A 26,610-nucleotide genomic window follows, 5' to 3' on the forward strand; every position below is an offset into this window, starting at 1 on the left:
CATTTTGACAAAATACCCAACACTGCTGGCTGAAAAGCACTGTGCTGTACAAACAGCCATAGACAGCTATAGACTACCTCCGTACATACATTACAGTCTAAGGAGCTTGGAGAGAAAGTGACTGGACTTCTTTAAGATGTTTTAACTCTTCACTTCTTCCGTTTTTTTTCTATTTCTTGTGGATACAGTTTTTAAATGCTGCAGATATTTTTTAAAGCCCTCCACTTCTTCTTTAGACGTTTACTTGTCCTGTTTCCCCAGTTTATTAACGGCACACTGCACACCACGCCGAGATCTACCAAGTTTTTGGCCAACAGCACTTTGAGAATCACCTTGTTGGTGCAAAAATGCTATTTTATACTCGTCAGTCTTCAGCAACAGACTGCTTTCCTTTATGATAAAGCAGATAGTTTCAGTGGGTCAGGTGACCCTGGATCCTCCCTCAGCTACGCGACGATAGACCGAGGTACTTGGGGCCGTTTGATGCTCTGAGTGTTTCTTTTTCACTCACCATATGTTTAAACCACTCTGCAATGAATCATTACCTGTAATTTTCTGGCCTTCTTCTACGAGTATGCAGAGTGAAACAGGAGGTTGATCAGCAGTGATACTGGCACTGTACCAGTCAGCTGTGGTGACTTCTTAGCCTATCCTTTGCTCATGAGCTCAGCTGGGCTCCCGCCCTTGGCCCACGCACCTGCCGTGAATCTACCTGTTTACCTGGACTTCTGGGCTATTTAAGCTGAGGGCTCAGCTTAAATAGCAGCTGACGAGTTACTCGAGTTACTCTGTCAGTACAGCTCCAACCCTGTTTCTCGTGTGATTTCTCTGTTTATGCTAAACGCAGTTCTCCTGTGCATAGATTCTCGGACTCGTTCATAATCCTGACCTGTTTCCCTGCGTGGCATGGAGTGGAGTGGAGTGAGAGTGAGTGTGCTGGAAACAAATACAAAAGGAGCGAATGAGCGCAGCATGTTTTGGACTTTCTCCCCTTTTCCCTTGGACCATTGAATATCACTGCCCTGTACACTTTATATACTTTCACGTGGTGTTTTGTAAAAAAACTTGTGATTGCTATTCTAGTTCAGCTGGTCTGCGCCTGAGTCTGTTTTCACCTGCGTGACACAAACAGGTTAGCCACTCGAAGCTTCACCGTATAATCACATATACTTACATTGTCCACTGTGGACATATGATTAAGTGTTTAACATGAGATCTTTGTGAATTAAGATGTGCTGCTCTCATGGAGACACAGGAAGTCTGCTCAGGTGTGTCAAACACAGCAGTATCAACAACATCAGGGACAGTGTTACGGCTCACACTGCAGGGACGCTGTGTTTTCACCTCTCTCTCTGTTCACACACACACACACACAGATAAAGACTACGTCCACACTAATGCGTTTTCATTTAAAAACACTTCGTTTTCACTCCGTTTTGGCCTCCTGTCCACACTGAGACGTTTTGCAACGGCTCCACCTCATTGTTAGTCCATTTAAAAAACTCGGTGCTTTTCCTCGACATTTTGCCGGAAAGTAAATAAACAGCAGACAGAAATGAGGCAGGCTGAATCTTCTTGCGTTTCACGCATGCGCAGGACTGGAACGTCAGCGTTTTCGGCTGTTTCATTTTTTTCTTTTTTTTCCGCCTGTCCCGTTTGGATCTTTTGTCATCAGAATTATTGTCTAAAGTCAAAGAAAGATGCCCAACAGATTTACTTTACCAAGTGGACCATCCCGGCCTGGCCGTCCATTTGATTGGCCTTTGTTTTTATTGTTTATTTTATTTTCAGTTGTTACATACGGGACAGATATGACTGGGAAAAGGGAGAAAGAAAGAGAGGGAGGGAAAGAAAAACAGCGGGGAAGAGGAACGGTGAGAAAGGGCACAAAACAAAAAATGGTAAATGGCCTGTATTTATATAGCGCTTTACTAGTCCCTAAGGACCCCAAAGCGCTTTACATATCCAGTCATCCACACACTGGTGATGGCAGCTACATTGTAGCCACAGCTGCCCTGGGGCGCACTGACAGAGGCGAGGCTGCCGGACACTGGCGCCACCGGGCCCTCTGACCACCACCAGTAGGCAACGGGTGAAGTGTCTTGCTTAAGGACACAACGACTGAGACTGTCAGAGCCGGGGCTCGAACCGGCAACCTTCCGATTACAAGACGAACTCCCAACTCTTGAGCCACGATCGCCCCAAAGACATTCCTTTGTCGCTGACTCCCTCCCCAGCCAGTTTGTTGGTGGGGGAGGTTATAGTGTTTTATCACAGGGACATCTGTGTGAGGGTTCTGTTTTCTTGGTTAGTAACCTTCCTGCTTTTATGACTCTTTTGTGGGCAGGAAGTCAAACACAAACACACACACACACTCTCGCACATACACACACACACATACACACATAGTGCCTTATCTTTTGTGACCATAGGGGGGGTTTACAATGGGAGGTGCTTGTGTGTACTGTAACTGTTTTCAATGAAAGGCGGCAAGCGGAGGCCTGAGTCGAGGTCGTCTGTGGTTGGATTCAGAGTGCTTTCTTGAGACACCGAGCGGGCTTCACTTGCTAGCAAGTAAAAACCAGTTAAAGATGTTCGTCTTGTTTCTTTGCTTTTCGTTAACGGGAATAAGTCTCTAAACCAGCGGGGCCTGTGGAAGCGCAGACCCAACACTGGGATTTATAATTAAATGAAAGGTTTTTAAGCATATTTGAGACCAGAAGTTTAGGTCTAAGTTAACTGATAAATCCGCTTCACATTTTGCAATAGGAAGTGATATTGATTCATCTGTTTTAGAAAGCATTCTGTATATTTTGGAAAGTAATCTGGGGGTTTTAAGAGTAATTGAACCACACTTGGTGGTGTTTGTAGTTCAACTTGACCCGGTTTAAATTTCTTTTTTTACTATGGATTTAATTTGTTGATATTCTAAAAATCTTTTCTTGTTGATCCCATATTGTGTAACTAGTCTGTCAAATGAAATCAATTCTGTTCCTTCTAGTATATGTTTTAAATATTTGATTCCTTTACCACCAGTGTTGGGTAAGTTACTTTAAATTAGTAACTTAGTTACATTACTAGTTACTTCTATCAAAAGTAACTCAGTTACTTCAAGTTACTCGTTACTTTCAGAGTAAATAGTTACTAGGGAAAGTAACTTTGGTTTTACTCAGAATTCTCTTGTTAATGTGTTGCTTCCGTAACTGGATACCCAGCCAGATTGCCAGTCTTCTAGCTTGCTTACTTGCCACAGTGCACTGTGCCACCTACCAATAGAAAGGAAAAAATAATGTGCACATTTCCACGAGAGAAATCCCACGCCTGATTCTATCCTAGCCTGCTTTTTACATCCAACACAAAAACTGCAGTCGTGGTGCTTTCGATTGTACTCAGAACTCAGAAATTCTGCCTTCTGAATAGGAAGATGTAGGTAACACCAGACTGCAGATGAGCTGCATACAGGGCTGGACTGGGACAGAAAATCGTCCCGGGCATTTTGACTAGAGACCAGCCCACCATTATAGGAAAACTCATAAAGCCTTTGAATGAAAACAAACACTGTTGTGACAGTGATGTGCACTGTTCTGATGGTATATATGCATCAATCTATCAATTGTTTGTTGCAAGACTCAGATAATTATTTTTTTTAAAAGTGAAACATTTTAAATGAGAATAAGAAAGTATTTCTTTGTGCCCCCCTCTCCCTGTTAATGCCCTACCTGCCCCCCTGGCAACACTTTGCTAGACCCGCCCCTGCACAGTCACCAGCTGTCAGCTACTTAGAAAAGGATCCTGGTGTTATTTGTCTCTCAGAAACAGTTCATAACTTCCCTTCAACTCATCCATGTCACCTAAAAGGTAAACCTGTTTCTCCATCACAGCTCTGATGGTTCAGTAAGGACATCTCCTGGTTTCATCTTCATGTTTCCCTCTCACCAGATATACAAACCAACATCATGACCAGCAGCTTTACAGCTGTGGCTCCAGCAAACATCAGCTGATACTAGAAATTAATATTAAATAAATTCTAACAACAGCTGATCAAGCTTAAACGTGCTGCTGTTGTTTAGCGCGACATCCGCTGGTTTCCTCTTTCTGGCGCAAAGTGAGCGATAAATAAACAAGAGAGACGATCAGCTGATCATTGATCAGTTTCATGATTGAAGTACAAACGGGAGAGGGAGGGGGGAGAATGAGAGAAGAAGAGGCAGCTGTGCAGCAAAGACACAGAGTAACTCCAGCTTTGTGTCTTTTTCATTGTAGCTGAAGTCCGGGACAAACTGTTCCTTTTCACCTCAATAAGAAACGCGTAATATTTTCTCTGAATACCAGACGGGACGGTTGGCAACTCTAATAACTTATGAACAAAATAAAGTTCAACATCAGTAACATCATAGCACCCACCCAGCTGTATAGAAACTCCGTCATGCTAGCTAGCACGCAGTACGGAAAAAGTCAGCACAACGAAAATAAACTCCACCTAAACTTGGTTCATATCTGACCCAGAGAGACTGCAGGTCATAACTTCTTACCTGAAGTTCAGTTCACCTGACACTCTCGGACCAGCGCCGCTTCAGGTCTCTCCTCCTGCCTCCCCTTTCCCTCATCCACCTGCTGGCCTCCACCACTTGCTAATGTTACTGAATCTGTGGAAGCTCCGCGATAGCCAACACACGAAGTAACGAGTAACGAGCCTATCTAAATCCCAGTAACGAGTAACGCGTTCCTGGTTTTGGCATAATAACTAGTTACCGTGCTCGTTACCACAATAATAACGTAGTTACTGTAACGCGTTACTTAATAACGCGTTAGTCCCAACACTGTTTACCACTCCAATCTGAAAAGTTTATCATATTATTGTTTTGTAATATGTCAGGGTTGTTCCAGATAGGTGTACGTTTGCATGGGATTAATGAAGACGCCGTCATTTTTAGAAACTCCCACCATGCTGTCAGAGAAGAGCTGATGTTGATGCTTTTAAAGCATTCATGTCGTTGGATGTTTGAGCTGATAAATGGTAGGTCTGAGATCTCTAGATTATTGCAAAGTGCTTGTTCTACATCTAGCCAAGGTTCATCTAAGAGGGTATGTTTTAGCCATCCTGAGATAAACTGAAGCCTGTTGGCTAAGAAGTAGTGCTGAAAGTTAGGCAGTTCTAGTCCTCCTTTATCCTTGGTCTTTTGTAGTGTTTTTAAGCTTATACGTGGGGGTTTATTTTTCCAAAGGAATTTGGACATACATGAATCTAGAGATCTGAACCAATCTTGTGGCGGTTTAGTTGGGATCATTGAGAATAAATAATTTATTTTTGGTAAGACCATCATTTTTATAGCGGCAACCCTTCCCATGAGTGATATGGGTAGACATTTCCATCTAGTCAGATCACCTTCTACCTTCTTTAAAAGTGGGATATGGTTTAATTTAGTTAGATCTGCAAGCTTGGGAGAAACATTAATACCTAAATATTTAATATCTCCAGATTGCAGTGGTGTAGAAGAAGAATAATGGAAGGAGCAATTAATCGGTAGGACTGTAGATTTTGACCAGTAATCTGATATTCTTGCAAAAGAGTTTATCAATGCAATCACCCCAGAGATATTGGTTTGTGAGTTTTGGAGAAAAAGTAACACATCATCCGCATAAAGGCTGATTTTATGTTCCACGTTCTTGCATTTTATGCCCTTAATTACTGAATTCTGTCTAATTGCTGCTGCTAGTGGTTCAATAAAAATTGCAAACAGTGAAGGGTGAAGTTTCGGCCGTTCCAATACAACTCTGTGAAAACGACTGGAAACGCTAGTGTGGACGCAGAGCGTTTTCAGACACAAACACCGTTTTCAAATCTATCCGGGCCGGTGTGGACGTAGTCGAAGAGTGAGACGGAGGAAAGACCAGCTGCTCTGTTTACTCTGTTTTATCTTTAGATCTGCATTGTACGGGCTGAGGTGTGTTTACAGTGCACTGATACCTGGGATCTAAGCAACATGTCATCAAACTCTGTTGCTTAAAAATCCCTCTGAGTACATTTTCACTGGAATATGGTGCAGATTTGACTGACTGTGAAAACCGTTCATAGAAACAGCTGAGAATAGCAGAGCAACAATGCAATAAAGTTACATAAAGTTTTCAGACACGTGTTGCTTCACCTTTGTCATCATATTGCACACCATGTGAGCTCAGCTTCTTATCTGTTATAAAAAATAATAAAAATATCTGTTATAAGTAATTTATAGTGTTTTAAAATTCAACCTGTAATTCTGGGAAATATGATGACCCCCCCTCCCCCAAACACTCAGTGTGTCCTTGGGTAATCATAGCACGGTGTGGGAGTTTCCAATGTCACTTCCTTAAATTAGGATAAATGTGGTGGCGAGCCACACATGTTAAAATCCACAGCTCACCATTAGTTGTTTCACTTTAGTTTACTTTGCAGTCGCAACTTAATACAGTTTAATTATTAAATGTGTTTTTGCACCTTACAGTGTTTACATGGTGCACACACACATTAGCACTTTTGTGTTGTATTGGTTCAGCTTTCTTTGTTTGAGTTACCTCGGGCTTCGGCTTCTCCTTCCTGGTTGGCAAACGTGTGGTTTTGGCCTGAAGTGCTGCTGACAGCCTCTTTGGACTGAACCACGCGCTTCGCTGCCTCAGGGGTGTTTGGTTATATCGCAGCCATTTTTTTCCTCCTTGTGTGTCATTTGGTTTAGCTAAGCCAGTATTTAAGTTCCCTCATGTGTCGCAGATCAGTCATGTTTGTTTGAGGTTTTCTTAGTTGTTATCTTGAGTTTAGTTTATTGAGTCGACCTCTTTTATTGGTCTACCAGTTTAAGTTTTTGGCTTCGTTAATAATCTTTCATATTTTTGTATTAAACGCCTGTGTACTCTGTACTGTTCGGATCCTGACAATTAAGGAGTAATTTTGTCCATAATTATTAGACACAACGACACATTTTGCATTTACGTGAGCAGTATTTTAGTCCTGCGTATCACCTCCACATATCAAATGTCTCGAGGCAATGACTGTTTTGAATTGACTCTATAAAAATAAACTGAGCCAAATCCTTAATTTGTCCTATGAAGTGGTTTGTAGCCAAATGCATGCAGACTCGTGCTGTTCCCATCAACCTCAGCTGTATTTTGTGTTTTCTGCATTATCAAATGTTCTCAAACCACCAAAAAAGTTGATGATTGTATTAGTGGTATGGACATTTCAAAGATTTCTATTTTTATGATTGTTGTCTGTGAAGGTTCTCAGTCATCCAGGTCATCGTAGTCAAAGGAGCTTGCAAAGAAAAGCGTCTTTAAGTTGCGTGAAGACGTTTCCCCTCTCATCCGAGAAGCTTCTTCCGTTCTAGGCTCAAATGGTGGAGAGTCCCAGATTCAAGCCTAGTGGGAGTTTCCCCCCACAGACATTTTTATGATTGTTATGATTTTTTTAGTCCAGATTTGTCTAGTTGGAGAAGAGGAAAATCTCTTCTTCAGTAATGTTGTTTACACTGACGCACCGTGGTTGGGTTTAGTTTTCCTCTTATGGCGGTCTCACCTCACAGTCACATAGAAACTCTGCTGTTTGTAGTTTGTGGCTGAGAGCTTAATTGTTCAGGCCCAGCTTCCCACTGACAGTCTTTACAGTGACAGTGAATACATCCGGTTGGTCTACAGAAAGAACTGTGTGGGCAAATGAAGCTGCTGCTGCGCAGTTTAAAGCTGAAACCTGATGCAAGCTGTTGTGTTTTTGCAGCGACCTGCAGAGGTTTGGTGTTAAACTGTCTCTGTTCATTGGATGGCTGAAACAAATATATTGTATATATAAATATATATATTCTTCTCTACAGTGACAGAAGTGGAATTGTCAGAAACACTGCATAATAACACAGCTAAAAATGATACTTTTCTTAGCCTTGCAACCTTACAAAAAATTACCTAGAAACTTACGAACAGCACATTAATGGTAACTGTACACTTTTAAAACACTTCTTCTCTAATTCCAAGAAAATGAAAGTAGAGAAAAGGGAAATGAAGAATAAAGTTTCACAGGGTAAGAATGTCCTTAAAAGAATGAATGAATCTGATTCTTGTAACTGGGTGATGCTTTACCACTTACTCTGTTCATTGCAGGGCTCTAGACTAACTTTTTGCTACGGTTGCACTGGTGCACCAGCACAAAAGTTAGGCGCACCCAAATGTTAGTTTTGTGAGCTTTAACCTGAGATTCTGCCGTTTCTGGCCAAATACATTTATATTTAAAAGTCAGGATTTAATGAATCGATATGGCTTCATTCAAGCTCCTCACCTCTCTATCTGCCTGCACTTTCAACTGGACCACGGCCAATCAGAGACCATCTTTGATTGGTTTAGACCACAATAGGGGCATAATGTGTGTCTGCTGTTGACCACACGGAGACTTTCAGAGTTTCGTAGTTCTTTTTTTTTTTTTACTACACTCGAACATTTGGTCGCACCATTGAAAAATTTGGTGGCATTTGTGACCAAGTTGGTCGCACTCTAGAGTCCTGCTATGTGATGAGTCCACACACTTTCAGTTGTCTGGCAAAATTAACACAAATCAGCAAAATAAATTTCTCTTTATTAAAACACAATGAAGACAGAATCAGAATATGAGGAGAGTGATGTTTATTATCCTTTACTACTGTCACGGTGTGCTGGGCGGTCGTGGCGGCGTGCTGTGCTGTGTTAACATCTAAATGATTTACATCTATGTCCAAGTTTAAAAAAGACCATGACAACATGAAGAAATCTGAGCATTTTGATCATGAAAGCTGTGACAAAGGTGATTTCTGTTGTAGAAAGAGCCACGGGTGTGTTCAGCTGTGAGATCTGCTGTGAACAATGGACCATGACCCTCCCACCAGTCCACACATGTGGAACAGAATGAATCACACCTCAGTGCATCCTGTCACTTTGTACACCACAACATTTATTTGTCCTTTTATATTTACATTCATACCTATATCTCTATATTTATCTATTTATCTATCAATAAATCTGTTTCTACTCTCATTTTATGTGAGCGCTTGATGTTCGTTGTATATTTCCTGCTATGACAACTAAATTTCCCTCTGGGATTAATAAGGTTTCTTCTTCTTTATATTGTTTATTGGCGGTTGGCAAACAGCAAAATGGTGCATTAGCGCCACCAACTGATGTGGAGTGTCGATTCTGGTATCTGCCAAAGGGGGCTACTTTGATGAGTCAAAAGCTTAGAAGATATTTTGGTCCATAAGTTGATTTCATGATTTCTTTTTTTTTTTGCGTGTTTGTACCATGCTTTCATTTCAGAGGGCAATGAGACATTAAACTGCATAATTTTCTGCATAATTTTCAATAAAAAACTTCTAAAACTTTTGCAGTTAAATTAAATGCTATGAGACAGATACAAATATTTGATGGAACTTTGCGAGCCTGGTTCATCTTCTTGATTAATAGAAATGACGCCTGCTTCGACTGATCCTGATTATTTATAAGGTCGAACATCTAACCTGCCAACGGTGCCGCGTAGTGGACGGCAGTCTGCACGGAGACGGTTTTTCGGTGAACTTCGGCTTAAATTGTCCACAGTCGAAAGATGCCGAGCTCGAGCGAAACTGTCCGGAACATCCGGCTGTAGCTTCTCAACATAAACAGCAATGGCGGAGGCAGCAGCAGCGTCAACGGCGGCTTCAGCAGTAACAGGCGGTTGGACAAAACACGTAACCTGCAGGTAGGACAAGACAATAGAACTAGCACATTCAGACGGCGATCGCACACCGTGCCGTTTGACGCCAGAATAACGCTGCCAGGGCAGCTTATGAGTGATTGACGGGAATGTCTTTCAAGGGTCCGCTCAGCTGTTCGCGGAGCTAGCTGTAATGTTGTCATGTTCGCTGTGTTGTGGTCACACAGCAGCCTGCTGTGCTAGTTTAGCCGCCGTCCTGCTAGCTACGCTTTCGACAATCGGATCGGCAACGCTGAACTGTAAAGCTAGTGTCACACAGCAGCCCCTCGACGAAAGCTCTGAAGCTAGTCTCAGCTAGCAGTTCTCACTAGTTTCACATTAAAACCAACAAACTAATCTGCGTTTAAACCAGCGGCTTTAACTAGTTGTTGCCTTTCGGTGTCACATCATCTGCTAGGTTCACATCCGGACCAAGCTAGCGCCGCGGTCCCTTAAACATGACCGCGATGGCGTTATGAGTATGAAAGTACAAGATGACATCGACACGCATTTGATTCGCCTACATCCAAGTGACGGGCTGGCTGCTTTTTAACGCTGACATTGGGCTCTAAAAGGAAACACGCTGTTTCATGTGTTAAGTAAACTTTGATTTCCTTTTGTATTTCCAGATATTTCATGCACGGTCTGTGCAAAGAAGGGGAGAACTGTCGTTATTCCCATGACCTGACCAGCAGCAAACCTGCCAGCATGATTTGCAAATTCTTTCAGAAGGGAAACTGCGCGTTTGGGGACCGTTGCAGGTAAAGACTGAACTGACACCAGAGCAGGAATGTGCACCTGAGCGAAACCGAGCTTGCATGTTCGTGCTGCGACGCAGCGGCCCTGCAACGTGTTTTCAGCTGAGAGCTGAGCTGCTTTCTAAAAGTGGCAGCATAGCGGGTTTGCTAGCAGGGCTTCTCAGAAGTGTCCCCCTCAAGTAGATGTGACACCCGAGACTGCGCCTTAATGTCAACATGTTGTTGGTCTGTGTGTGTGGCAGCTTTATGTGGGTCAGAATCACACACGAGGACCTGCTGTTTTACTGCATGAACTCTTGTATTTAAAATGACTGCCTGGGTCGTGCTGTGTATTTTACACGGTGGGACTCTGCCTTCAGAGGCCCAGATTAGTAGGATGACAGTTTCAGAACATGCATGGACAAATCTAATTAAAATCTGACAGAGTATGACTTGTTTGGAGTTTATCTTGTAGAAGGACTTGTGGCGGTTCCGTTTTAATTTAAATGTTAGTGAATATTTTTTTATTTATACATAAGTACGTACAAGCATTCGATTATTTATATTGACCATTGAAGATGGTGAATTTTCCAATTCCCAGCGTTCTGATTGCTTTAGATTGAATAAGTTATTATTTATTGTTACTGCTGCAGAAAGAATGAAAGAGGTGAGCAGCTAAATATAAACAAAATGTACAACAATATGTTTCCAGGCACTTTCCTTCTGTTCTTCTCAGTTTTAATGAAAATACAGTTGTACAGATCAAAACCTTTGTTAACAAGATGAAGATTGTTTCAGCCCTGCTTTGTTTTAGTACACAGCATGTTTGTATTATATTAATAAACAACAACATGTATACATACTAAGAGGCTCAAACATGCAGAGGTGTTTTTGAAAAGTGGATTAGGCTCCCAGCCGCCTCGTAGAGCCAGTGTCTGCTCCAGTTAGATCCTCTGAGCTGGTGAGTCAGTGTGAGGACCCCAGCAGCAGCAGGGGCACAGCGGTTTCACACATACTCGCATCTTTCTTTAATAGCATTTTTGCCTTTATGAAATCCTCAGGTTGCTATGTAGTACTGAGTTACTGTTGTGTGTGTTGTTGTTGTTAAGTCACATTCATCCATACCTGTGATTGAGCTGCACCATGGAGGTGCTCTCGTTATTTTGGAGGCTCCACAGGCCTTCGCACCCTGCATTGAGAGTCCAGAGAAAGACTCTCGCTGTGGGGGTTTATTAAGGTTGAATTCCCTGGGCTCTATCTATTGTGATGCACTCTGTTTTGTTCTTTCACTGTGTCTGTCTCTCTGCTGCTTTCTCTTCTGCGGCCCCCAGGGCCAGACAGGGTGCACTGCAGCCTGCATGGCAATTGCATAATGCTCCATCTCTGTGTCTCTGTTTCTCTCTGTTGCTGGGTTCCCCAGGTTCACTGTGCTGCAGCTCCCTCCTCTCATTTCTTTATGCATTGCCTCAGCACAGCGCCCTCCCCTCCCCACTTATTCAACACTCCACAGTCTAGGAATAGTCTGGTTGTGCTCTGAGCTAGTCTAACAGAAAGGAGAAAAAACCATCAAGGGGAGAAAAAGATGCATAAAGTAACAAAAGCAGCAAATGTGCTGGTAATTAAGATTTACTCAGTAAATGACTAAAGAAAGCACCAGAAAAGCACGATGATGCCATGTTGAGCTCACATTGAGTCACGGTGCACGATTTGTACCTGATGCATGCAGTTGTTCAGAGATGGCACAGGTAGGACTGAGTTTATGCAATTCTGAACACAGGTAAAAGGAGAGCCACAGGGACGTTTTAACGCCAACAAATTATGGAATGGAAAGTGTGTGTGAGGCTTACAAATAGCCTTACCTGAAATTTGGCTGCTTTCGTTCAAAGTCATGTTTACCATGTGATCTCTGTCCCAGTTATAATGAAGCAATAATGTAATGAAGAGTTTTAGATCTCGCTGTAGAAGTCTCTCTCTGCTGCTCTTGCAAAGGCTAGATGATGTTACAGGGAGGCAAATCTTTGGGCGCACAGTAGAGTATACCTACTGTCTCTGTGCACGGAGCTCCAGCTGCACAGGAGAAAGGGCTCCACGGGCTTACATATGTCGCCCAGTGCATAGCTGGCTGCTGGCTCCCTTTACTTAACCTCCTAAGACCTGAGCTCTTCCATGGCATACATTTTAAATTTCTCTTTGATATTTGGACATATTGGGACCCGATGAATGTAAAAACAAAGAATTAACAGATTTTTTTTTTTTTTTTTTTTTAAACCTGATTTTTTTGTATCTAAGAAAAATGAGAGCCTCATATTCGTTTAAAACTTCGATAGAACAGTGGCAGTATGTAAGTGCATATCAGGCCCTTGCAGAGCAAAATTTAGTGTTTTGGTCTAGACAACACAAAATGTGATGTCCACATATGTGGACGCCAGGAGGTTAAAGAACCACAAAGCTCAGATTATCTCAAGAACATGAATAAAATCCTTCATGAGAGCTCTTATCCCTCAGCCATCACCATCCTGGATGCTGCTAAGTTAAAGACAATCATATCCAATTTAACCTTTTATGTACAGTGTTTACTCCGTTGGTGTTTGCATTAATGGGGACTAGTGCAAAATAGAATTGTGTGTGTTTGCCAGCCAGCTGCTGCCACTGCATCTAAGGAGGTAGAGCAGGTCATCTACTGATGGAAGGTTGGTGGTTCAATCCCTGGCTCCCCCAGTCTATATGCCAAATAGCCTTTGTTAGATATTAACCCCAAGTTGCCTCCATCAGAGTGTGAATGTTAGCTAGAAAGCACTTAAAGCATAGAAGAAAATGCTTGTGTGGGATGTTGTATGAAGCTCCTGGAGAGTAAAGTGCTGTACAAGAATCAGCCCGTTTAACTTTTTTCTTTTTGTTAACTTAATTTGACGCTCGTTTTTTGCACTGAGAGAATTCCCCCTGAGTTTGGTTCTTCAGTCTTTTACTGCTGCAACGACACTAAGAGTCTGATTCTGTGTTGCTGCCATCAAATTTAAACAATTATTACTGTTCATTGCTCAATTTAAAAATGTGATATTTCTTCTATATTCTATTGTGAAGAAAATATGATTTTGGGTGTCTAGGTTGACGGCATCCTAACATTGTTACTCCTGTTGATGGCTGATGGAGTAGCAGGCGGGCAGCAGCGTGAACAAGTTTCAGTGATTCTTCAGATAAGGGGCCAAACATGTCCGGCAGATAAAACCCAATTTTGTGGGTTTTCTGCAGACAGTCCCAGTTTGTCAAGTCTATTCTCCCACCACGTGTGACCAGGATGGGAGAATGAGATAAACTATACTGCCAAAAGGATTCACTTGTCTCCTTCACTGACATCCTGTTCTTAATCTATAGGCTTTAATGTCAGCCCTCCCTTTGCAACCATAACAGCAACAATTTTTGACTGTTCTCCAGAAGCGAGGTCAGACACCGATGTTTGACGAGAAGGCCTGGATCGCAGTCTGCGCTTTATAATTCATTGCAAAAGTGTTTTATCGGGTTGAGGTCAGGTTTCTGTGCAGGCCAGTCAAGTTCTTCTGCACCAAACTCGTTCATCCATGTCTTTATGGAGCGTTCTTCGTGCACAGTCATGTTGGAACATAAAGGGCTCATCTCCAAACTGTTCCTGCAAAGTTAGGAGCATGACATTGTCCAGAGTTCCTGTCACTAAGGGACCTTGAAAAACAACCCCTTACCATTCCTCACTGCGGAGAACACATCTCCACACGTGGAAGCACGTGTTTTACACCACTGCATTGCACTTGATGCTGTTGCTCGCCCTATCATGAAACTCTCTGCACACGGTTCTTGGGTTAATCTGAAGACCATAAGAAGTTTGGAGGTCTGCAGTGACTGACTCAGCAGGAGGTTTGTGACCTCTGCACCCTATTTGCCCCAGCGTGCCCCGACGCTGCTTATTTATTTATTTATTTATTTATTTATTCCCCTTTTAAATGTGGCCTACCACCAGGGCTAACGCTAGGAGGTTAATCTGTGGGTGGAACCTTATCAATAATTTCAAAAAAGGTTTAAATTAATGAAGTATTTATGTATTTCATTAATTAAATCAGCTGTTTACTTATTAGACAGTTTAATTGAACACTACACCGTCTGAGAAACCATGATGTGATCAGTAACAGTCTTTTCTTATTCTGTTCTGTTAGTATGAAGCACAGGCGTATGGATGAGTTTAGGGCTGGGCCATATCATCCCGTTCACGGTAATACCGGTGTAACGTTGGGCAACGACAAGAAAATGAAATATAACGATAGAATATGGGTAAAACGCGCATGTGCAGTGCCTTTGTTTTCATACGCACATGGCTGCGACGCAGAACGAGAAGAGCGAAAGCAGATCGTTGAATGAAACAGATGAACCTGAACTGGTTTGTAAAAATGCTGCAGCTTCACTGGTGTGGAACTGGTTTAGCTTTCGTCCGTCAGATACACAACAAAGCACTATTTTTGGTAGCGCATGCTAGCGGGCCGTCGTTATTACCGTGTTGTTTGGAAAATACGGCGCACTTAAAATCAATCCTTTGATTTTTCTGAAAGTCGACAGAGCCCCTTATAATCCCGTGTGCCTTATGTATGAACTCTGGTTGTGTTTACTGACCTCGAAACGATTTTATGTACACGGCATACATGCATATAATGCATGGCAGCCTCGTCGCGAGCTCCCCCAAGCAACAGCTGTTTTTTTTGTGTTTAATTTTACTTTTCCTTTATTTTTTCACGAGCAGCACTTGTCTCCTTGTGTACGACCGACAAACCTTACTGGACATAAAAGATGGACTTTCCAATCACTTTCCGGAGTTCAAGTTTTGCAACACGGACCCTCCGTTTGCAGACCCCCCATTCATCTCACGTGAGACATCTTTGTTCTCTGGCCCTGGAGGCCGCAAACGCCGACGCAGAGGGAGAAGATCTTGCGTTCTGGTTCGACTGAGACGGCGCACTTACAGACCACCGTTACCCAGTTTATTACTGGCTAATGTGCAGTCTCTGGAGAACAAGCTGTGCGAGCTTCGGGCACGGATCTCATTCCAGCGAGAGATGCGGGACTGCTGCGTGATCTGCCTCACAGAAACCTGGCTATCGGACAAAGTACCGGACTCCGCAATACAACTACCGGGGTTCTCCGTGCACCGCGCGGACAGGTCACAGGATCTTACTGGGAAAAGCAGAGGCGGTGGTGTGTGTTTCATGATCAACAACAGCTGGTGTGATTATGCGAACGTGCACCCGGTCAAATCCTTCTGCTCACCGGACCTGGAGTACCTGATGATTAAGTGCCGGCCATTCTGGCTACCGAGGGAATTTACAGCAGTGATTATTACGGCTGTTTACATTCCCCCACAAGCCGACACTGACCGTGCACTCAGGGAACTGTACAGCGCGATCAGCAGCGAGGAAACCGCACACCCAGAGGCAGCGTTTATCACAGCCGGAGACTTTAATGAGGGAAACCTGAAGAAAGTCTCACCCAAACTCCACCAACACATCCATTTTAACACCCGTGGAGATCGGCTACTTGACCACTGCTACACCTCTTTCCGGGATGCATACAAAGCCCTCCCTCGTGCCCCATTCGGCCAATCAGATCACCGCTCCATCCTGATCCTGCCTGCCTACAGGCAGAAGCTGAAACAGGAAGCTCCAACCCGGAGGGCGGTGCACTGTTGGACGGACCAGCCGGAGTCTGCGCTGCGGGACTGTTTTGATCACGCGGACTGGGAAATGTTTCACGTGGCTGCTAAAGACATCGACGAGTACACAGACTCAGTCTGTGGATTTATCAGGAAATGCGTGGAAGATGTCGTCCCAGCCAGAACAGTTAAATCCTTCCCAAATCAAAAAACCCTGGATTAACGGAGATGTTCGCGCGGCACGGAGCACCGCCTTTGCCTCCGCGAACACATCGGACTACAAACACGCACATTACCAACTCCGGAAGACGATCAAAGCAGCCAAACGTGAGTACAGGGACAGGGTGGAGCAACAGTTTGACAACCCTCGGAGTATATGGCAGGGACTAAACACGATCACAGACTTTAGAGGGAAAACCAGCACACCGCAGACCACGGCCTCTCTGTGTGAGGATCTAAACGTATTCTACGCTAGATTCGACACAGCGAACACCATGAGACCGGACAGTGTGCGCACCGCGGATGACGTCAGTGCGCACACTGTGTCTGAGGAGGATGTGCGGAAGTGCTTCAGGAAGGTGAACGCGCGCAAAGCTACTGGTCCGGACGGGATTCCCGGCCGCGTCCTCAAGTCATGCGTGGCTCAGCTGGCTGGAGTGTTCACGCACATCTTCAACCTTTCCCTCTCTCTATCTGTAGTCCCAGCCTGCTTCAAAATGGCCACCATCGTCCCTGTACCCAAATCCTCCACCATCTCCTCATTGAACGACTGGCGACCTGTAGCCCTGACCCCCATCGTAAGCAAATGCTTCGAGAAGCTGGTCAGGGACTTCATCTGCTCTGCACTACCCGACTCACTGGACCCTCTACAGTTTGCATACCGCCACAACAGGTCCACTGATGATGCCATAGCCCTGACACTACACACTGCCCTGTCACACCTGGAGAAGAGAGACACGTATGTGAGGATGCTGTTTGTAGATTACAGCTCAGCATTCAATACCATCGTTCCCTCGAAGCTGGACAGGAAACTGCAGGATCTAGGACTGAGCAGCTCCCTCTGCAGCTGGATCCTTAGCTTCCTGTCTGACAGACGCCAGGTGGTCAGACTGGGCAGCATCACCTCATCCCCCATCACACTGAACACTGGTGCTCCACAGGGGTGTGTACTGAGCCCTCTCCTGTACTCACTCTACACCTACGACTGCACAGCCACTAACAGCTCCAACATCATTGTGAAGTTTGCGGACGACACTACAGTGGTGGGTCTTATCACCAACGGTGATGAGATGGCTTACAGGGAAGAGGTCAGCGCCCTGACCCACTGGTGTCAAGACAACCATCTCACCCTCAACGTCGCAAAGACAAAGGAGTTGATAGTGGACTTCCGGAGGTGCAGAGAAGTACACACCCCCATCACCATCAACGGCGCTGCTGTGGAGAGAGTGAGCAGCTTCCGGTTCCTTGGCGTACACCTGGCTGAGGATCTTACGTGGTCAGTACACACAAACAAAACAGTGAAGAAGGCGCAGCAGCGCCTCTTCTTTCTCAGGAGACTGAAAAGATTCGGCATGAGCCCCCGCATCCTCAGGACCTTCTATCACTGTGCCATTGAGAGCATCCTCACTGGATGCATCACCACCTGGTATGGCAACAGCACCGCCTACAACTGCAAAGCTCTCCAGCGAGTAGTGCGGTGCTCTGAACGGATAATTGGAGGTGAGCTTCCCTCCCTCCAGGACATCTACAGGAAGCGGTGCCTGAGGAAAGCGGGGAGGATCATCAAGGACTCCAGTCACCCCAGCCATAAACTGTTCAGACTGCTTCCATCAGGAAGGAGGTTCTGCAGCATCCGGTCCCGTACCAGCAGACTGAGAGACAGCTTCTTCCACCAGGCCATCAGACTGATGAACACGTCATAGACACCTCAGCTTCACTACTGGAACTTCAACATTATGCACTCCATACTGTACAGTAATGCCACTGTTTTGCACATATTCAACTCTGTATATTTTATATATTTTATTTATTGTTTACTCTATTTAATTTGTAAAATATGTGTACACACACACACACACACACACACACACACACACACACACACACACACACACGTAGAAAAACACATTTAGTATACACATCCAGTAATGCATATACTATTATATATTGTACATATATTTGTTAGTCTCAGATGTAGCCATTCTTATATTTTGCTTGTGCAAAATACAATAACGTAAAACAACTCTGTTGCTTGTTTGGCTCGCACACAAGAATTTCACTCACATGTGCTGTACCAGTGTACCTGCACATGTGATGTGACAATAAAACTGATTTGATTTGCTGAGGATATGTCGGCCAATTTCTGTCAGCAAGGAATTTGCATTTGCACTGTTAATTTTTTACATAACTTTAATGCACTTAAACAGCTGCTTGTTTAAGTGAAAATACATTGATTGTTTGTTTGTTTTTTTTTTTGCACTAATAAAGTTCAGGAGTTGTAAAGTATTTTGTCTCGTGTCACTTATATCATCAGTTATATCGTTATCGCAAATTTTCAAATGTATATCGAGATAAATATTTTTGGTCGCCCTGCTCTAGATGAGTTTGTCCTGTAAAGAGGCTCATGCAGCTCTCAAATGGCTGAAGTCATGACAGAGAATCTTTATCAGCAGCAGCTGGGAACATCAAAGATAAGAGCGAGCCTCCCTCCAGAGCTTCTCCACTGCAATCGAGATTCCTGAACTTTGGAAACTTGTTGTTTTGGACTGAAAAAACTTTCGGACAGAAGCCGTTTTAGTTCCTGTTGGCACCTTTTTTATTCATATTACTAGCACTTTAATTTGTATAACTTGATATTTTTTTTTATTCTGACTATCACATTAAGTAATATTTAAAATACATTCGGTTATTTTCAAATTGATGTTTCCTGGATGATTATCTAATTTGCTGTGGGACGAGAGGCTGATCCTCACAGGTGGGCGGAGCAGGTGAGGTACTGGATCCTAGAACAGCAGGTTTGTCCACAGGAAGCGGAGATGAGAGAGAATAAAATAATCATTGACTAATCAAAGACAAATCGGCAGATTAGTCGGCAACCAAAATCATTTTAGTTGTAGCCCTACTGACCACTTTGTGGCTGAGTTGCTGTCATTCCCAATCGCGTCCACGTGGTAATAATACCACTGTAGTAATGAGGAAACTTGCCGATTAGACTCTTGCACAGGTGACCTCCCATCACGGTACCATGCTAGAATAAACGGAGCTCCTGAAAGCGACCCGTTCTTTCACAGATGTCTGTGGAAGCAGTTTGCTGGCCTGGCTGCTTGATTTTATACACCTGTGACTCCAGTGATGGAACACCTGAATGTAATTATGTGAATGACTAAACCTGGTGTATTGTTATTAAGCTCCTCCACTTGGGGCAGCGACTTGTCCCAGACTCAGAGTGGGTGCTCTACCCTTAGATGCATCAGAAACAAGTTGGAGTTTAGTCTTGTCCTACTACGAGGAGCCAGGACTGAACCAACCTTCTGATTAATGTAACAAGAAGCGATGTGTTGTTTGTTTACTGCTACACTGTAACAGTCCTGGTGTGACGTTGTCGTTCTTCAGGTTTGAACACTCTAAACCAGTAAAAAACGAGGAACTGCCAGCCTCCCAGACGCTGCCGCTCGCCTCCGTCTCGCTGCCCAGTCCAGCAGATCCTGAGCCCAGTGGGCCGACGCCTGGACCAGTGGTGCCTGACTGGGTCAATGCTGCAGAGTTTGTTCCAGGACAGCCCTACTGTGGACGTGGTGAGCAGTCAGGATTGATAACATCACGATGCCTACTAATGCTGATGCTTTTGCTGTTATGGGGGAAACAACTTAATTATGCACACATGCTGTCACATCGGTGTTTTGTTTTCCTGACATTTAAACCCAAATAATGTGTGCGGCGCCCAGCCTGCCAGCCCGCGAGGGTTGAGCTCCAGGAACAACTATGAACATGCAAAGAATGTGAAGCTCAAAATGCTCCACTTTAAGGATGCTGTGCTCCATCTGAAAACGCAGAGGAACTTCAGGTGTGTGTGTGTGTGTGTGTGTGTGTGTGTGTGTGTGTGTGTGTGTGTGTGTGTGTGTGTGTGTGTGTGTGTGTGTGCGCGCAGCTGAGCCAGCGACTGTGGAGAGCACAGTCCCTCTCATTGAGGAGCTTGACCGTGATCCTGCGCTGGACAACGAAGATTTGAGGAAGCAGCTCTGTCCGTATGCTGCTGTCGGAGAGTGCCGCTATGGAATCAACTGTGCTTATCTCCATGGCGATGTGTGTGACATGTGTGGCCTCCAGGTGCTCCACCCCTCTGACAACACTCAGCGCTCAGAGCATACCAAGGTAACCGTTACAGCACGGCCTGCTGGTGGTGCACAAATTCCATCACCGTCTTTCTGCAATCGTTTTATTGCACAAACTCGATGATGGAAACCATCATTGAGACGCACCTTACTTAAACCTTTAAGGCCATCGGAGCGTGCACGCCCCATTTTACGCAACGATTTTAAAATCCTGGTGGAATTGCAACCACATAGGCTGCTATTATTATTGTTATTGTTATTATTATTATTATTATTATTGTTTTTGCATGTGAAACTGGAGCAGTTGTACTTGTGTAAGATGGATTCAGCTTGTCCCGGGTCGCAGTTTCCTTCCACAAACTGCTTTGCAAAAATCATGTAAAAAGCGCTGACAACAACAAAAACATTATAATCCAGAAACATCTGATCTGATCAGCTGTTCGTAGCACTTCCTACGTTAGAATAAATGTCAGCGCGAACTATCACACGTCTGCCCTTACCTGCAGAAACTGGAAGTGTCATTTTTCGTGGGAAACGTAGTTTGTTTTTTTTTTATGCTGGTTTTGTTTTTTGGGTTTTTTTGTTTGTTTGTTTTCCTGCAGTTGATAAAAATTAGTGTATCCCAAAAATGAAACTATGAAGACACTCGCAATAAATTTCCTGCGCTTGGAAACTACTTTGTGCGACTTTTTTGCGTAACAGTCTTGAGGGACGTCCCTCCGACGTTTCTCTAACTAGAAATATGTGCAAAAAAAAGATTTTCCATTTTTTTGTAGTTTATTGCACTTTTTTTTTTGCAATTTGTCGTTACTATGGGCTTAATGCAAACATATTATTAAAATCTGGGACATAACGGTTGTATTGATGTACGGTAGCTTGAAATGCTCCCAAAAATGGCGGCATGTAAAAACATAGATAAGCTCTGGTTGTGGTGGGCTTCAAAGGGGACATTTCACTAACTGTAGGTGGGCGTATATGTATGTGAGCTTGTGTTTCCAGTTGGTCCCCTCCACATTCGTGCCCATGAGTGTGTGTAAATGCAGCCGTGGATTTCTTTTTAAGATTCTTCAACCCGTCCTCTGTGTTACTCCTGCCTGAATGCAGTCTGACAAAACACCGCCCAACTTACAAGAAGCTGATTAAAGCCAGAAATGTTCTGCATGCAGTGAAGGCCTCTGTGTTGATTCCTCAGCTTACTGAAGGTCATTCCCTGTTGTAGGCGTGCATTGAAGCCCATGAGAAAGACATGGAGATATCATTTGCCATCCAGCGCAGCAAGGACATGATGTGCGGCGTGTGCATGGAGGTGGTGTTTGAGAAGGTCAACCTTAGCGAGCGCCGCTTTGGCATCCTCTCCAACTGCAACCACTGCTACTGTCTGAAGTGCATTCGCAAGTGGAGGAGTGCCAAGCAGTTTGAGAGCAAAATCATCAAGTAAGTGCTTCAGTCTGTTGTGGACAAAGTGGAAGTGACATTGTGGGTGTGGAGTAAGAGTCTGCAGGACATCAGAGCTTGTTGTTTCACGGCTGGTCAGGGTGGACAGTTCCAGCCTTTGTAAAGGGTTCTTTAGGCGCTTTTCTCCTCTACCTGAGCGCTCAAAGCATTTATACAACTTGCCTCGTTCACTCATTCATACTAGCAAGGATGGGAGCGTGAGGATTTTTGACAGCAGCCAGGGATCAAACCGAGATGAGCTGCTCCACCTCCTGAGCTACAGCCAGCTCACACACCCGAGTGTCCACTCTTTAAAGGCTCTTTAAATATGTAGCTGCAGAAAGTGGAATGCAAAAATATCTATAGGCAAAACGATGCTTATAGAAAACATCAGGTTCATCGCAGATCTGTCAAGAAAACATCAGCTCGTTCAATGCGACACTAGCCGAGGTCTGTGGCTGCTAACCCTGCTCTCAGGGTGGAGCAGGTTGTCTGAACCAACAGGATGATGGTTTGATTCCCAGCTGTTCTAGTGTGAGTGCATGCTTGCTGTGCTTTATTCAGGTCCATTTTATTTATATAAATATTAATCACAACAATAGTCACTTAAAGCCATTTTATATTGTCAGACAATGAGACTGGGTCAAAACAAAAATAATCTTTCTTTTTCTTTTTTGGGGCAGGTCTTGTCCAGAGTGTCGAATCACATCCAATTTTGTCATCCCAAGTGAGTACTGGGTGGAAGATAAGGACGACAAGCAGAAACTCATCCAGAAATACAAAGACGGCATGGGGTAGGGTTTGCATGACACGCCCACACTCACTAAAGAGCATCGCTGCTGCAACGAGGCGTCGCACCATCTCATGTATACACAACATATTGTGTAGTGTGGGAAACGGTGACACAGAGTTGTTGTTCATCTTTAGTTTGACTAAACTAAACGAGAATGCAGTAGGAGCAGGACTGAAGCTGAAGCTTTAAGGCAGGTTTTATAACTCTGCAGCTGGCCGACGACAGCAAGTTATAAAACCTGCAGGAAGAAGAAGCAGATTTTTGAATAGGAAGCTGTGATCAGAGACACAGCAGTGGGATGGTGAGCGCACAGTGTGGGGAGTCGTGATCGGAAACTGAAACACACGAGGATTAGCTGTCCTAGTGTGAGCTGTCGAGACGGCATCTTTATTCTCTGGTTTCCTCTTTGCCTTCTCCAGAAGTAAACCATGCCGATACTTTGACGAGGGTCGTGGAACGTGCCCCTTTGGCTCAAACTGCTTCTACAAGCACGCCTTTCCTGACGGGCGGCTGGAGGAAGCTCAGCCTCAGCGAAGACAGACTGGATCCAACAGCAGGAACCGGGTAACTTTTTCTGAACTCTTTCATATCATAGCCGGACAGGAGAGTGTGTTTATCTTCTGCTCTGGACACCCACTGCAAGGGAGTGGGGTGCGGGGGTGGGGGAGGTGGGGCACGAGCAGTAGGTGTGTTGTAGAGGGAACGCTACAACCACTAGGAAGGAAGGAAGGAAGGAAGGAAGGAAGGAGGGCGGGCGGGCAGGCGGGCGGGCGGGCGGGCGGGCGACGGTGCAGGAAACATTAGAAGCAGCCGTGAAATAAAAATAGGAAACCGTGGCTACACTGTGTCCACATGGTTAAAAGCACAAATGTGTTTCGTTTTAGTTTTCTTGCGGTTCCTTTCAGAACTCGAGGCGAACGCCGCTGTGGGACATCCTCGACGAGCGGGAAAGCACCGACTCCTTCGACAACGAGGACGAGGAGATGGTAACGTTCGAGCTGAGCGACATGCTCCTCATGCTGCTCGCCGCGGGAACCGACGACGAGGTGACTGATTCAGAGGACGAGTGGGACTTGTTTCATGAGGAGCTGGACGATTTCTATGAGATTTACCTATAGCAGCCCCGACCGCCGGCGCCCTACATCCACCCCTCACCTCCCCGTATATACTAGACACTAGAATGGACTGTCTTGTGCGAGTGATGGACAGTAGCTTTCCCTCCACCCCTGTATTGTGGCAGTGCCTTTAAGCAGGCCATTAATAATGAACTTCTAAAATATTTAAAAAACAAAAAAAAGGAAAAACCAACAAGTCGGTGCACTCGTGCTAAACATTTTCTAGACATTTATTCTTGTGAGTCTTTCTCGTGTGGTTCATGTTAAAAGGAAACGATAAAAGAACTCGGTATAAAATTTAACAAAGCTTATAACTTTCTTCAAATAATAAAAATTGTCAAGTTTATTTGTGGGCGAGGGTTTGACTTCTTATCTAGCCAGGTGTTTGTACATAATCCTGAGACTTTACACTCGAGCTTACTCGGCACCATTTACTGTAATCGTGAGGCCGTGTTGTAAGATTTTATAGATGGTTTTTGAAGATCCCAATCTTTTTCTTTATGAACGCTGATGACAGCAAATATATTGTGCAGATGGTTAATAAATTAGCTGTAATGACGACATCTTCCACCGCCACATATTTCCTACAGTTCACGCCATTAAAGCATTTTATACCTCAACATAAACTGTAGAAAATCCAAACGATGGACTAAAGTGTCCTGATGCAGGACGGGCGTCTTTGTTACCGTCAGGCTTCACTTATTGAACAGCTCCAAAAACTCAGAGCAAACAAAGGAGTTTGTTGTTTGGAACAAATTAGGTCCACATTGTGACTGATGGCAGCTGAACAAAGGTTCTTCAGGAAACCCTCCTGAGGCTCCGTGTCGCCTGTTTCTCACCTGAGACGTTGAGCTCAGATCTCTCTGACACATCAGTGTGATTCTCACTGTTACAGCAGTACTACTGAACAAAACGCAAGTGTGTCGAAGCCACTAGTGGACAGAGTTCGTGAGCTGCTCAATAACCGAAGCGTCTGCTAACCCCGTGCACCCGACGGAGCGGTCTGTGGGTGATCACCTGTATTTGGACATGAGGAGAGTATTTGCCCCGTACGTGCCAGCTGCAGTATCGGTCAGATAAATGATGTAAGCATGGACACTTTTGAAAACTACCAGCCTCTAACCCCAACCCCGGGGCCTCGAGGTAGCGCAGAGCAAGCCCTCCCAGAACCAGCTCCAAAGTCACTGCTTGAGCTCAAACGGACTTCAGTAAGCCTTGAAGCTGAGACGCTGACCCACACTCCTGACAGCTGGTGCTGACTTGTTGAATGCCACTGGAATGCATATGTTTATACTGAAATGAGTGTTTTCAATGTTCCACAGCCATCCATCTTAACTTGACATTAAAGTTTAAAAATCTTCCTGCTGTGTCGACTTCGTTCATGGATCAGCTTTACTCTGATTCTGATTAGTAGCTGTTTTTAAGAACAAATTTCAGCCTTTGTCACTTTTGTGCGATATAAAACAACAACTCTCATTTAGCTTTACTTTAATGTGTTTTGGATAATTGTCCTCCAGCCTGTGCCTGACGTCTCTGCTTGCTGGAGTTCTTGAACAGCCTTCGGTGCAGAATTCCTTCAGTTGCGAGACATTTAAAAATGTTCTTGAAATTCTAATGAATATTTCCGATAAGATAAGATAACCTTTATTAGTTATAAAAAATTACGAGAAGAAAAGATAAGAAAGAAAGAAACTCAGAATGAGCAGAGCTGCTGTAACAGGCTGCCGCACACGGGGGGCGCCGGAAGCTGATGGTGCTAAATGTGTAAACCAGCTGCTGGTCAAACTCGTATGGCCCTTTTTGTGTGGAGATTCAAACTGGGGGTGTCCACAGACTTCTTTTCATGTGCTGTTGTAATGAATTTGTCCCAAATAACAGGCGGTTTACGGTTGCGTATCGATCGTTTCGTAACCTCCTTGCCACCCAAAGTCATACAAACCTTTATTTAGGAAAGCTTTTTTTTATTTTTACTTTTTGGCTGGCTGACCAAAATTACAGCGCGCAGCATCGACTCATCCAAGAGGTCAGAAAAGTCCCCAGAACAACATCCACAGAACTGCCGGCCTCAGTTAAAGTCAGTGTTCACGGCTCCATCATAAGAAACTGGACAAAAGTGTCCTGCATGGCAGAGCCCCAAGATAAAAACCACTGCTGAGCAACAGGAACGTAAAGGTCATCCTGATGACCCCCGAGATGCTCTGTGGGCTGACAGACAACAGTTCAACTTTTTGGAAGGTGTGTCCTGTTACATCTGGCGTAAAAATAACATTTCAGCAAAGGAAGATCATGCCATGGATCAGCCAACATGCTGTTCTGTGGGAAATGGAGCCACGAATTGGTGCTGCAGAGAGTGGCACAACCAGTTAATAGGTTTAGGTTTTCCACACAGGGCCAGGTAGGTCTGGATTTATTTCCCCTTAATAAACACCTGAAAGAGGAATCAGACGAACGAACATTTGGTTGATTGAAGTCCAATCAACTTCATATTTGAACGGAAGAAAAAACTAAGCTGATGAAAATTTAAAGTGAAATCTAATATCAACAGTAAAAAAAAAAAATCTGGGTTTTTTGCATCTTTACATGAATGTTTAGATCTGAATTTAACTCCGTTTGTTCACAATTTAATATATTTTGTATACAAGGAAGAGAGAAACCAAAGAACTGATCTGCTGTCAGGGATTCATCCACAGTGTCACAACCCCACCGTGAAGTGAAAGTGGAGAAACGCTGCTGGAGAGTCTTTTGAGGGTTTTATGAGATATACTGTTTATTCACAGGAGACCATAAACCAGTAAAGAAGAAAGAGCTGTGACACAC

The 26,610-nt window shown here is 44.2% G+C and overlaps 1 protein-coding gene across 1 annotated transcript; it reads left to right on the forward strand.

Annotated features, from left to right (window-relative positions):
- Nucleotides 1–9,526: 9,526 nt before the first annotated feature.
- On the forward strand, nt 9,527–25,153 carry mkrn1 (makorin, ring finger protein, 1). Its single transcript, XM_086268884.1, has 8 exons — nt 9,527–9,724; nt 10,348–10,479; nt 19,733–19,914; nt 20,268–20,491; nt 21,671–21,885; nt 22,569–22,679; nt 23,098–23,242; nt 23,584–25,153. The coding sequence occupies exons 1-8, from the start codon at nt 9,651–9,653 to the stop codon at nt 23,794–23,796; spliced, it is 1,296 nt and encodes a 431-aa protein (XP_086125010.1). The 5' UTR covers nt 9,527–9,650; the 3' UTR covers nt 23,797–25,153.
- The last annotated feature ends 1,457 nt before the right edge of the window (nt 25,154–26,610 follow it).

This window comes from Aulonocara sp. 'chitande type north' Nkhata Bay, linkage group LG17 (assembly GCF_057382095.1).
Source record: "Aulonocara sp. 'chitande type north' Nkhata Bay isolate Kocher_YH1m ecotype deep benthic linkage group LG17, A_spYH_male_GT1.1, whole genome shotgun sequence".
Classification (NCBI taxonomy): Eukaryota; Metazoa; Chordata; class Actinopteri; order Cichliformes; family Cichlidae; genus Aulonocara; species Aulonocara sp. 'chitande type north' Nkhata Bay.